The sequence below is a fragment of the Molossus molossus genome, unplaced genomic scaffold (assembly GCF_014108415.1).
Source record: "Molossus molossus isolate mMolMol1 unplaced genomic scaffold, mMolMol1.p scaffold_m16_p_6, whole genome shotgun sequence".
NCBI lineage: Eukaryota > Metazoa > Chordata > Mammalia > Chiroptera > Molossidae > Molossus > Molossus molossus.
Window position 1 is genome coordinate 109,341,752 of NW_023425399.1, and position 12,773 is coordinate 109,354,524.

At 45.1% G+C, this 12,773-nt stretch overlaps 1 protein-coding gene across 1 annotated transcript in view; it reads right to left on the reverse strand.

Moving 5' to 3' along the window:
• The window catches only part of KDSR (3-ketodihydrosphingosine reductase), a 33,400-nt gene that overhangs the window by 7,563 nt on the left and 13,064 nt on the right, over positions 1–12,773 (reverse strand). The window contains exons 6-7 of the mRNA XM_036245701.1: positions 7,283–7,474; positions 2,830–2,913 (exon numbers count right to left, since the gene is read on the reverse strand). Coding sequence (XP_036101594.1) covers positions 2,830–2,913; positions 7,283–7,474 — 276 coding nt within the window. The remainder of the gene's footprint in view (positions 1–2,829; positions 2,914–7,282; positions 7,475–12,773) is intronic.

The following is a 12,773-nucleotide window of genomic DNA, read 5'->3' on the forward strand; positions in this document are numbered from 1 at the left end:
CAAGTCTGCTCGTATGACCTGCATCTCTGCTCTCCCTGGACTCCCAGGCCAGCGGAGGGCTGCCACCGAGACAGAGCTGAGGTCCTGAGCAGGAACAGCCGCTGTTCTGTTCAACACCACAGCCGTTTCTTAAAGGGCCCGCAGGAGGTTATGAGGAGACTGGAAGATGAAATATTGAGTGGTCCCTCCCACGCATATGCGCTCTTTACTGAGGGGGGTGGGTAGCAGAACCCTAAATCTTAGCCTTTGTCAAAGGTCCATCTCAACTGTCACTGAGGTCAGAAAGCCTTTCGTGAACTCTTAACTGGCAGCAATGTCTCTTCCCGTCTGTGAACACGTCTGCCTTAGCATACATCGGAGCTACTTTTGTATTTACAGTGTTCCTCCTGTTCTTTGTGCACAGGGTTCTGTCCCTTTCTGTTTTTTTGTTTTGTTTTGTTTTCTTTGTGGAGACATGCACACAAACACTCAAAAATTCTTTAAAAGGGAATTTCAGTTAGAAGTTTCAAAACTGAAGCCTTAAACTGCATGAAACTAAATTTTATTTGCCATGCAGGCTTAAAATGATTAAAATTAAAACCAGAGTATATCTTCTTAAAATAGAAAAGCACAGCACTTCCTAAAAGTCCAGTACTTCTTGGCAAACCTGAATTGGGAGAAAGGCCTCTTTGAAGGTGCCACCGTTCATTCTTCCAGACCACCAGGCTGGTTACACCACACGTGGCCAGACGCACATTAGGTTTAGAAGCACTATGGCGCCCCCTGAAGGGCTCAAAGACCAACACAGGATTTGATTTGCCCCAAGAAGAAGGCCCAACATTTCAGTGGACGGAAAAAACAACAACCAATGTAACATCAAAATGAAATCTTCACAGGGAAATCACCACCCTTTGTCAGCTTTGGCTTCAATTGAAAGACTGCTTCGCAAACGCTACAAATCTGCTTAGCAGGTTCCCTGCACATTCTAGAACAGAAATTTGGCTTAAATTTACTGCTTTGAAATAGCAGTAATTTTAAAAAGAGGCAGAGCCAAAGAGAAATGAGTAGAAAAAAAGCTTCTACATCATAAACACCTTTTAGCAAATGTACTGTCTGCGGAGCGTAAGTGCCCGGTTTTATGCGGCGGAGATTCACACTGAGCATCATTAGAGAAGAAGGAAAGCGAGCAACGCCCGGTTCAAGGCAACACGTTCTGATGGGTTCCTTTCTTCTCCACTTTACTCCTTTGCTCAGTGACCACTGTGCATCAAGGCACAGCGGAGGTTCCTTTGAACAACGCAGAGCTTGCATGCTGCTTAATGTACCTGCCCGGTGGTGGAATGATAAAGCAGAGGATGCTGAACGCCTAGGGATGCCAGGAGAGAAGCAGAGGGCAGGGGCGTGGCCTCTACAGAGAAACCAGGGAGTGAGCCACTCAAACATCCAGAGGGGACAGCGAGGGGGAAGCCTGCAGGTGACCACAGGGACAGCCCCGGCAAGCTCACAGAACCGAGCACAAGAGGCGGGGACGTGCTGCGGGCAGGCAGGTGGCCAAGGCCCAGACACTGCGGGCCCCGTCAGCCTCAAGGACGCCGGGCTCTGTTCTGGGCTGATGGGGCCACGGGAGCTGTGCGCTCCAGTGCGTAGCCACTACCAACACGCAATGTTTCATTTTAACTTCATATCACTTTAAAAAAAAAGAAAAATTCTATTTCTCAACCCCCTCACCAGATTTCAGGTGCTCCAGAGTCACAATGTGACTACCATATTAGAGAGGAAAACATAGAACATTTCCATCATTCTAGAACATTCTATTGTATTGGACTGCGCTGCCCAAGAGGTGTTTGGCCTTTTCTTCTTCTTCTTTTTTTTTTGCACAAGAGAATTTGAAATAGAAAAGTGGCAAGACCTGATTTAAGCTTTAAAAAGGCCACCTGCGACCTCATGAAGAACAGACCCCAAGGGAGGTGAACAGAAGCAGGTAGACCATTCGAAGGCTAGTAAAGTAGTCCAGGCAAAAATATCAGTGGCACCAGGCTGGTGTGGCTCAGTGGCTGAGCGTGGACTCATGCACCAGGAGGTCGCCAGTTCGATTCCCGGTCAGGGCACATGCCCAGGTTATGGGCCCGATCCCCAGTGGGGGGCGTGCAGGAGGCAGCCCATCGATATTCTCTCTCATTGATGTTTCTATCTTTCTCTCTCTCTCCATCTCCCTTCCTCTCTCTCTAAAATCAATAAAGAAAAAATTTATAAAGAAAAAGATCAGTGGCTGTCGCTGCTAGAACGGTGGTGACAAGTCCAGTTAAATAAATGCAACAGGTCAGACTGGGGACACGTTCAGACAGGAGCCCGCAGGGAGAATCCTGCTGGCTGCTCAGGCTGGAACAGTGGGCGCCGGGTGACGAGATGAAAATGATGAGGGGGAACGAGAGGGGATCAAAAGTTCCGCAGTGGAAATGTTAAGTCTGAGGTGTCCATGAGCCTCCAGGCGGAAACACGGGAACAGCAGCCAGGTCGTCAAGTGCAGGGGAGAGAATACGCGTTTTAAAGAACATCATCTCATTAGTTAAAAATATAAGCCATACTCTCCACCCTAAAGAAAACACCGTATTAATTCAATAAGGCTTCAAAGATTATTAGCACAACTCATGGCCTTTGAAAATATGCCTGCGTTGTCCAAGATTTGAAATGAAAGTTCCAGAAAGTTCAGGGGCCTCTAGCCAGCACATACATTGGAAGGAGCTCAATTTTCTGACTCAGGAAATGGCCCGTGGGCTGTAGTGCGAAGGGAACATCAGAAAAGGGTTTTCTAACGTTAAAGACTAGAGTCGGGGCCAGAGGAAGACTCACCTTCGTCTTGTTTTCTTCTGCAAACCCAGGTGTGTCTGTGTCGGGCGGGTAGGCGACGGTGACATAGACATTATATGGCTTCACCTGCATTTCAGAAGCAACAGTGGCCCCTTCAGTAAACAAGACAAAATGTCACACCCACCCTCCCCAGCCTGCACCGGGTCCAGGCAGGCATACGTAATACACACTGCCCTGATTTTCTCCTGGGCAGCCAAGACCAACGGGTGATTCTGTAACAGAGGAACCGCCACCCGCTGAGTCAGGACATAAAGACAAAAAGCTCATCCTAACTTGCACTCCAGGAGATAGCTGGTCGGAAAGTCTGGCCATGCACCCCTTCTTAGATTCTTCCCTCCCCTTGCTGCCAGTGACGAAAGAGACAAGCGGACAACGCCACAAGGAGTCCCCTTGGTCCCCCTGGTTGGGCTCCATGCATCTGGGGCCCTGAGGGCCCGTCCACTCAGCACAGATGGGGCCTGCGGCTTCAAGGCCCAGCTCCGCTCATAGAACTTGGATTCGGGCCAGGCGGTGAGGCTGAGAGCAAACAAGTTCTCTCCCACTCGTGTTTGAGACAGATCTGAACACTGTCTCCCACGGCCTTGCCCTGTGCTGTGCACAGACCAGAGAACTCATAAGTGGGGCATAAAACAGAAAGCAACAAATGAACAAACAAACAAACAAATAAAAACATGTAGACACAGACAACAGTATGGTGGTTACTAGCGTGAAGGGGGTGGGGGTAGTCACGGGTAAAGGGGGTCAAATACAAGGTGACGGAGGAAGAGATGACGTGGGGTGGTGGACACACGATGATGCAGATGATGTATCCCCAAACTGTCCACTTGAAACCCACATCATTTTCTTAACCAATGGCACGCCAATAAATTTAATGAAAAAAGAAAATTTTAAAAAGCTAGTAAGTGGTCATCAGACAGCCCCTGTGAAGGCTGACGCTGCCCGTCTCCCCAGCACAGGGCAGTTCCTCAAGCTCAAGGTTACAGCTGAGCTTCCAAATAATGATGACAGTGTTCCAGAACAGCCTTCTCCTGGGGTGGGCACAGACGGTCAGGGCCGGGAGAGACCAGTCCAGTCGCTGTCGGAGGTGGTATCCTCTCTATAATCGTGAAGCCAAATGCCTGTCTCAGCCTCTGCCTGGGCACCTCCAGTGGCTAGTAAGCTGACCATTTTATTTACTCATCCCGCAAATACTAACTGAATTACTACTACATGCATCGTTCTAAGACTAAAGCATATGGATGTGCTCTCAGGGGGCCTGCAGTCTCCTGAAATTCTTGGTCAAATAATCTGCTAAAATCCAAATACATTAAACTATACCTATACTTTCTTATAATCGACTGATCCCACAACCCCGGCAGGAAAGGAAATGAGGTTCGTTTGGCTTCACTTGTTCTTGCTAAGTCAATGCACACTCCAGAAATCACCACGTCTCCTACGTATCAGCAAGGCAGGGCAGCTCCGACTCCCTGCTCACCCAGCCACTGTCTGCTCCCGGTCTCTGCCCTCCCCTCTGCCCTCCTCCCATTTTCTCCCCGCTGCCTCCACTCGGTCAGCAGAAAGACAACCACCTGCTCAAGAACGGCTCCATTATCAGAATAACGCTGCCCACGATGTGTGTTCCTAACACACCCAAACCAAGACACGGGGGCAGGAAACAGTGGAGCTGTCGCTGTGAAGTACAGACTCGACATTTCAGCTTCTGTTCGGGCCGTGTGGGAAGAGGTGGAGCCCAGGGGCCGAGCAGAATCCAGGCAAGAGAAGAAAGGCGGACCCCGCCCCCCCCCCCATTTTCTTTTACTTGGTCTCTGCTTTTCCCCAAAATTAACTTTTAAAATCTTCAAAGGATGTATTTGTACCTAAGAGACTGAGTTTTTAAAAAGACAAATGCAACAAAGCATTCTTTCAGAATTACTCATTGTAGCTAAAACATTTCTAGGGCCCGACTTTAGTTTTGGGGCAAGGGGTGGGGTGGACAGGAAGACGTAAGAGTTAAACCAAAAAGAATTATCCAAAGTACTCAACATTTGAGCAATTCTTTTTTATCCTCACCTACATTCTTCCATTTTTTTTTGTTCAAATAGAGTGGGAGGGAGAGAGAGGAAGAGAGAGAGAGAGAGAAACATCAACGTGAAAGGGACACATCGAGTGGCTGCCACCCGCATGACCAACCAGGGACGGGAACAAACTGCAACCGAGGTATGCGCCCTCAGCGGAAACTGAACCCGGGTCTCTCTGGACCGCAGGCCAAGGCTCTAACTGCTGAGCCAAACCCACCAGGGCTTGAGCAATTCTATAAGGTCTGTTTCATTCACAGAAAACACCACACCTTGGCCAAACAAACTCAATTATCCAGGTTTCAAAAACACAACACAGGAAGTTTGTTTTCACGTAAGTTCTGCTATGAACAAACTAGATTTGGATTACTAAATTTATTTCTCCCCAAACCCATCCTTCATAGTACAGGTTTACTTCATTTTGTTTTTTTTGTTTGCATGAGGACATTTTTAATGGAGTCCAAATACAGGCAGAAGTCAAGCCGACTGGCAGGCCAGCTACATGCAGCATGTGAATCACTCTCGTCACAGAAAGGCTGCAGGGACTCTGCACTTGCTACTCATGTTCTTGTCCCTCTTCTTCATTAACACCTCCATTCTATGGAAGTGAAACCAGGCCGCCCACATGGTGCGTTTTGCCCTAAATCAGTGAATCCTGAGCTGGTTCTGCCAGATGAGAGGCAGGGAGGAAAGGCCCTAATGAGCAGCTTTGTCATTTCCAAAACACCCCTTCACCTGCTAGGTTTCCAAGACCAGAGTCAAGAACTGAGGAAACCAGCCAGATGAATCAGGCCACGTATGACTTGGATTACACGCATATCTTCTGCGGCAGGTGAGAGGCAAAGGGGAAGCCCAACGGCGTAGGCTGTGTCACTATTTAGGTCGCAAAGTCGCCATGTGGCTTTGAGGAACGCCAGGAACCTCGTTTTCTGATCTCTAAGGTAACATCATCTGCCTCACATAGTTCACAAAACTGTTACAAAAATAAAATGGTGATCCGCAAAGGGACTTTTTCAAACTAAAAATTGCAAAAGAAATACCAGTATTCTGGTTTGAAATTTCACAGTTGTGTGTCCTTTTGGTTAATCATATTGCAATGACCTATTACTGATTTAAGCAAGCTGATGAAAATGAAGTCTGGAGCTGGTTCATTTGAGAGGAAAACGGCATGGTCTACCAGTTCCTAAGTGGTTCCCCAGGACTGTCACCGACCGGACAACTCATCTACCACAATGGCTGTCCAATATTTAGGCACTATGGCTGTCACATACCATCGAGGGCTGTTCTAGAGATTTTCTAAACTAGGAGTCAGCAAGCTACGGTCTGTGGGTCAAATCTGGCCCTTCACCTGTTTTTATAAACAAAGTTTTATTGGAACACAGCCACACCCATTCATTTACACATTGCACACGGCTGCTTTCCTGCTATCACAGGAGACGTGGGTAGTTATACCACCTAACCCTCAAAGGCTGAAATATTATAATCTGGTCCATTACAGAAAAAATGATCTTAGTCATTACATGGGATTCTCAAATCACACTGGTACTATAAGAGGGTTGGCCATAATGAATTCTCTTCTGGGTTTTTAATATGATGCAGTGTTATATTCCTGCATATATTGCAAGAGTGAAATTTTACCTTGCCTTATTTTACCTTGCCTTATTTAGCACGTTACTTTGGAGAGTTCCCAGGTGACAGTAACGCAAGGTCTACTTCACACAGTGAGGCGCAGGGTGTCACACCATGACAAGTACTTACTCTGTTCCTAAGCCTAGCCTTACCCTTCTTCCCCCCAATGCACTATTAACTGTGAAATTAAAAAAGCAATCACGTGTATCAATATTTCTCTAAGAAATGTAAATATAAGTATTAGGAAAGCCAATGATTTTTTTTTAGTCTAACCTTCCCTTTTATAGATAAGTAAACTGAGACCAAGTTCAATGATTTGTCTAAAAGCTGAGAACCAGACAGCTTCAGCTCTCCCCTCAAACACATGCTAATTTTATTATTTAGTCATAAAGGACAGATCTTTTTGATAAAGAAAAAAATCTCTGGAGAATAAAATATCTGGTTAACCCTGTCACACGTGCTCACTCAGTATTAGACCAATATCGCAGTGAAGACATTAGTAGTACGTTGTGTATTAAGTTAAGCAAGCAAAAACCTCACAATCATTTGGCTGGTCACAACTAGAATCATAAACAATAAAGAATGTTAACTTTTTAATTGTAAACTTCAGGCACTGAGCCAATGATCTTTCCCCAATGTCAAATCTACAAATGTCTAATTCGATATAACAACATGCGTACAGAAGCTACAGACTAGAGGGGAACATCTGCTGCGCTGAGTGGGACAAACATAAAACCGAATACAGCGCTTACCTCCATCTGCAGAGCCTCCGCCAGGCCCCTGATGGCGAACTTGGATGAAGAGTAGGCGGTGAACCCGAAGAGTCCCACCTGTCCCGCCTGGGAGGACAAGAAGACGATCCTGCCCACCCGGCGCTCCTTCATGGTGGCGATCACGGCTCGGCTGGGGTACACGCTGCCCAGGTAGTTAATGCTCATTAGTTTCTGCAGGGAGCAAAGAGGCCATGAGGAATGAGGAAGGTCAAAGCCACAGGCAGGGCTCCCGGGAATTTGATCTGCTCCCCAGATTGCGGTTCTTCAATGGAGCCCAACGGACTAGGAGCTCGGTGGATTTGCTGAGTGAACGAATGATTTAAATGAGTCAGTCAAGGAGCCATGAAGGTCAGGATCCACTATTTGAAGTCTGTTTCAATCTGGTTCTGCATTCTCACAACTGCAGTTACGTCTTTGCAGAAAACAGGTCAAAACTAGTTTTCTCTTTGCAGGTGGTAGTACTTTTTGAAAGACAGTTTTAGGAACGAGCTTCCAAATATGTCCAGCCCTTCAGTTCTAAGCTAAAGAAAGACCACAAAGAGACTAGGACAGTGGTTAACAGCATGGACTGTGGTTTGGAGACTTGGCTCTACCATGACTACCTACTTGATGATGAGCAAGAAAGTCACTCTACATATTTCTGCAGCTGAAAGCTAGGGTAAAGTAATGGTGTTATCTCATAGGGCTGTTGCAAGGATTACAAAAAGACACACAAGTTGGGTGCCAGCATAGCCCCTGACTTACAGTAAATATTCAATAAGCATGGACTCTTATTTATGATGAGTAGAATCACACCTAAGTACCAATAGTATATCTCCCCTCATCCTGGGAACTCTTAAAAACCTTCCATTTTAACTTGAAAATCTAAGATCACTTGCATCAAAATGTTTTTATGTTAAAAGTCTTGTAAAAATATTAAATCTATCACCATGTAAACCGAACACTTCATTGTGGAAGCACAGAGTCAATCGTGAAATGTTAACTCAACAGGATGCTAGATAACTTTTAGAAATAATGACCAGAAACATCAGGAGGGAGAGTACTTATTCTTTAAGTTTAGAAAAAGCTGAAGGCAGACTGGATTTAAACAGTGACTGCAACTATCTCAAATATTAAATAAAAGCACATGTACACAGGTATAAAAGCAAGGAAACACAGAAATTATATATGTGATCGTGTTGGGATGCCTGGAATTCCATTTCCCCCCAAATGCCTTTTAATAGCATAATATTGTTTGAATAATAATTATTCTCTAAGACAGTATTTGAAAAAAAGATGGTGCACTAAATCCAAGTGTTAACCTCAGCTCCCTTCAGCGACTCCACTAAGATTTCAGAAAAAAAAAAATATTTTTAACAGCAAGAACCCACAAGAACAAAGAAAACAGGACAGAAAATAACAGCAGTAATAGTTTGGAAATGGAAGAACAGAATGGCAAGTGATAACTAGTTTAACAGAAAGCTGAATGCTAAGCAAGGAGCAGAGAAACTAAAAAGCAGGATTGTACCCCAGAACCCCCAAAAGGCTCAAGGACCTCTGGGGGCAGGAGGTGGGCAGGGAGCTGAAAGACAGGAGTATCAACTACGAGTCTGTTTAAAAAAACAGTCAGGTCCTGGCCGGTTTGGCTCAGCGGTTGGAGCGTCGGTCTGCGGTCCAGAGAGACCCGGGTTCGGTTCCCTCTAGGGGCACGTACCTCGGTTGCAGTTTGTCCCCGGCCCTGGTTGGTCGTGCAGGTGGCAGCCACTCGATGTGTCCCTTCACATCGATGTTTCTCTCTCTCTATCTCTTCCTCTCTCTCCCTCCCGCTCTATCTGAACAAAAAATGGAAAAATGTCCTCGGGTGAGGATAAAAAAAACAAAACAAAAAACAGTCAGATAGGCAAATTCACAATTATAATCAGAGATTTCAACACCCCTTTTTCAATAATTGATAGAACAAGTAAACACAAAATCAGGGAAGATACAGAAGGCTTGGACAATGTTATCAGCCAACTGGACCTAACTGGCACTAACAGAACACTCCCCCCCAAACAGGATACAGACGCTTGCCCAGCGCACACGGAATGGCTACAGAGAGACGATATTCTGGGCCATAGACAAGTCTCAATAAATGTAAAATGTCGCTGACCACAATGGAATTAAATGGGAAATTAATAAGAGAAAGAATTCTGAAAAACACTCAAATAGTTGGAAACTAAAGCACACACTGCTAAATAACCCAAGGGACAAAGCAAACATGAAAAGGGAAATTGTAAAATGTTTTTAACCGATGAAAGTGAAAACACACATGATCAGAATTGGTGGAATGCTACCAAAGCAAGACCCGGGAGGAATGTGCATAAATGTCCGTGTTCTGGACAAAGGCCTCAAACCAACGACCTCGGCCTCCACTTAAGGAATCTGTAAAAAGAAGAGCAAATTAGAACAAAAGCAAGCAGAAAAAAGAAAATAATAAAAATAGTGGAGGAAATAAAACAGAAAACAGAAAAAAAAATTTTGGAAATCAATAAAACCTAAAGCTGGTTATTGAGCAAAATCAATAAAATTGATCAACTTCTAGTCATTCTGGCCAAGAAAGAGAGAAGACACAAATTATCACTATCAAGGTGACATTACTACAAACTCTATGGAGGTTAAAAGGATAATAATAGACTATGACAAATAACTTTGTACCTATACACACATTCAATGATTTACATAAAAGGGACAAATTCCATGAATGACATAGCTACCAAAAGTAGTTCAAAAAGAATATACATATATAGCTATATATATATTAAGTAAATAGAATTAAAGTAATAAACTTCCCACAAAGAAAACCTCAGGCTTCATTGGTAGATTCTACCAAACATTTAAGAAAGAATAATACCAATTCTATACACAGTCTTCCAGAAAACTGGAGAAAAGAGAATACTCCCCTACCCATATACCACAAGGCCAACATTATCATTATTCTAAAACCAGAAAATAACAGTACAAGGAAAGAAAATATCCCTCAAGAACATAGAAATATGACAGCATAATCAAGTGGAATTTTATCCCAGGAATGCAAGGTTGGTTTAACATGTGAAAATAAATCAATGTAATTCACCATATTAATAAACTAGGAAAAAAAACAAACACCTCTATGATCATTTGACAAAATTCAACATCCATTCCTTATAAAAACACTCAGCAAACTAGGAATAATAAGGACCGTCCACAACTTGATAAAGGGCATCTACCAAAAACACAACAACAGAAGTACAGCTAACATCACACTTAAATGGTCAAGACTGAACATTTGCCCCCTAAACTCAGGGGCAAGACAAGGTGTCTGCTCTCACACATGCTGGGGGTTCCAGCCAGCACAAGAAGGCATCCAGAAGGCAGCGCTAGAAGTAAAACTGTTGCAGGTGACATGATCTTCGATGCAGAAAATCCAATAAGCACTAGAACTAATAACTGAGTTTAGCAAGACCGCAAGATCAATATCCAAACAATCAATTGTGTTTTTCTACATTAGCAGTGAACACCCAAAAACTGAAATTTTAAAAATACCATTTACACTAGTATCAAAAAATATGAACTACTGAAAAGTGAGGTGCAAGACCCATACCTTGAAAACTACAAAACCTTGCTGAGAGAAATGAAAGAAAACCTAGTTAAGTGCAGATACAAACCATGGCCATGGGTTAGAAGATAATACTGTTAAGATGTCAATTCTTCCCAGATGGATATACAGACTCAATGTAACCCCAATCAAAAATGTGAAATAACTCTCCTACCAATGTCCACAGGTAGAGAAACAAGACACAGCTCCAAGAAACCATAGAGAAAGGTACTGAAAAGGAAAATGAGAAGTGTGTTAGAGGTCCCCAAGTCCACTCCAGTTTTGTGATTCATGTGAAGGTCTCACAGCACTTTGCACAGAGCTGTGCTCATGACTAAGATTTACTATAGTGATGGACACAAAGCAAAATCAGCAAGAGCAAAAGGCACCCAGGGCAGAGTCCAGGGGACACCGGGTGCAGGTCCCCAGGAGTCTGCTGCCCACGGAGTCACACAGGACAATGCTGGATACATGAGAGGCTTTCTCGAGTATTTGTGGGTTAAACGAATACCAGGGAAAGGCCATTAGTATTTACTAAGCAGCTACCATATATTATGTTATTCAATCCTCACAGATCTGGGAGCTGGGGCTGGAAGAGATGATCTGCCTCTGATCACACAGCTAGCAAATGGTCAGACTGGAAACCATTAGACCCAAGACCTCAAACTGGTTTAGCCTGATGCCAAAGTCCACCTTTCTCTCTGCTGTGCCTGCTGTGGAACAGAGAGCAACAGAGAGTGATATGGGAGGGTGCAGTGTGACAAGGTGCAGCCCGTGTGGAAAGGAAACAACTCGTGATTGTTCGTTTGTTTGTTTGTTTTTTAAACAAAAGAGAAGGTTAAGGAAGGGCAGGGCAGGGCAGGGCAGGGCAGGGAAGGGAAGGGCAGGGCTGGGAAGGGAAGGGAAGAAACTGTGAAGGCTGAGAGCAAACTGAAATTTTTTAAAAGATTAGAACTGTGCATTTTTTATGTGTCACCAGCTTCACATTATCGTTGTTTTCCTTCTTCCTTCATCTCACCTGCTTCACTGTCTGGTTATCACCGACACCCACGTACAGGCAATCCCCTGGTACTGTACACTTAGTTTCCTCTATTCTTGCTCACAGTTACACGCCCCACCACACATTCACTTGTTATCCTCCTACTTCCATCGAACACACAAATGTAAACCACCCTGACTCCCTCTGTCCCCGAGCAGACATGCCTGCTTCCCAAGGTCCCAGCTTTGCAATAGTGCATTAATTTACTATAACCCTGCAACTAAGTATACCTCAACCCCCTCGAACTCCATCAAGGGGAGCCCACTGACCGTCCCCCTCCTCATCATCATCGTCATCACACACACACACACACACACACACACACACACACACACACCACTCCTCTTGTGCCGGCCACCTTTGAACTCACTCCCTCATCCTTCCAGGCCGGGATCATGACTACAACTATTTCCGCCCGTTGAGTCTACACACAGCTACTGAAACCGTCTGCAAAGTCCCCTCCGATTGCTCACAAAGGTACACCAGGCGGCTACCTTTAGCCCAGTTGATACGGGAGCCTCGGGCTCTGGAGCCCGCTCTGCTTGCACTGCACGCGGACTCTGCTGACTCCCTTCGCATCACAGGGCTCACGGTGCCTCCCACGGCCCCCCGAGACGACGGCTCCAACGTCTCCTTTCCTAAAGGGGTGCGACTTCGCGCTGCGGACCAGAGCGTCCCAAACCCACGACTGTGACGGAGCTCGAGAGAGCTCTAAGGAAAGGGTGATGCGGTGCTTTGCCCTTAAAGATTTCCGATCTGACGTCCACTTCTTTAGGGCTGAGACAAATGACTAGGAGAGGTTCCGGGGCAAACATGCTTAAAAATGTAGTCATCAATAC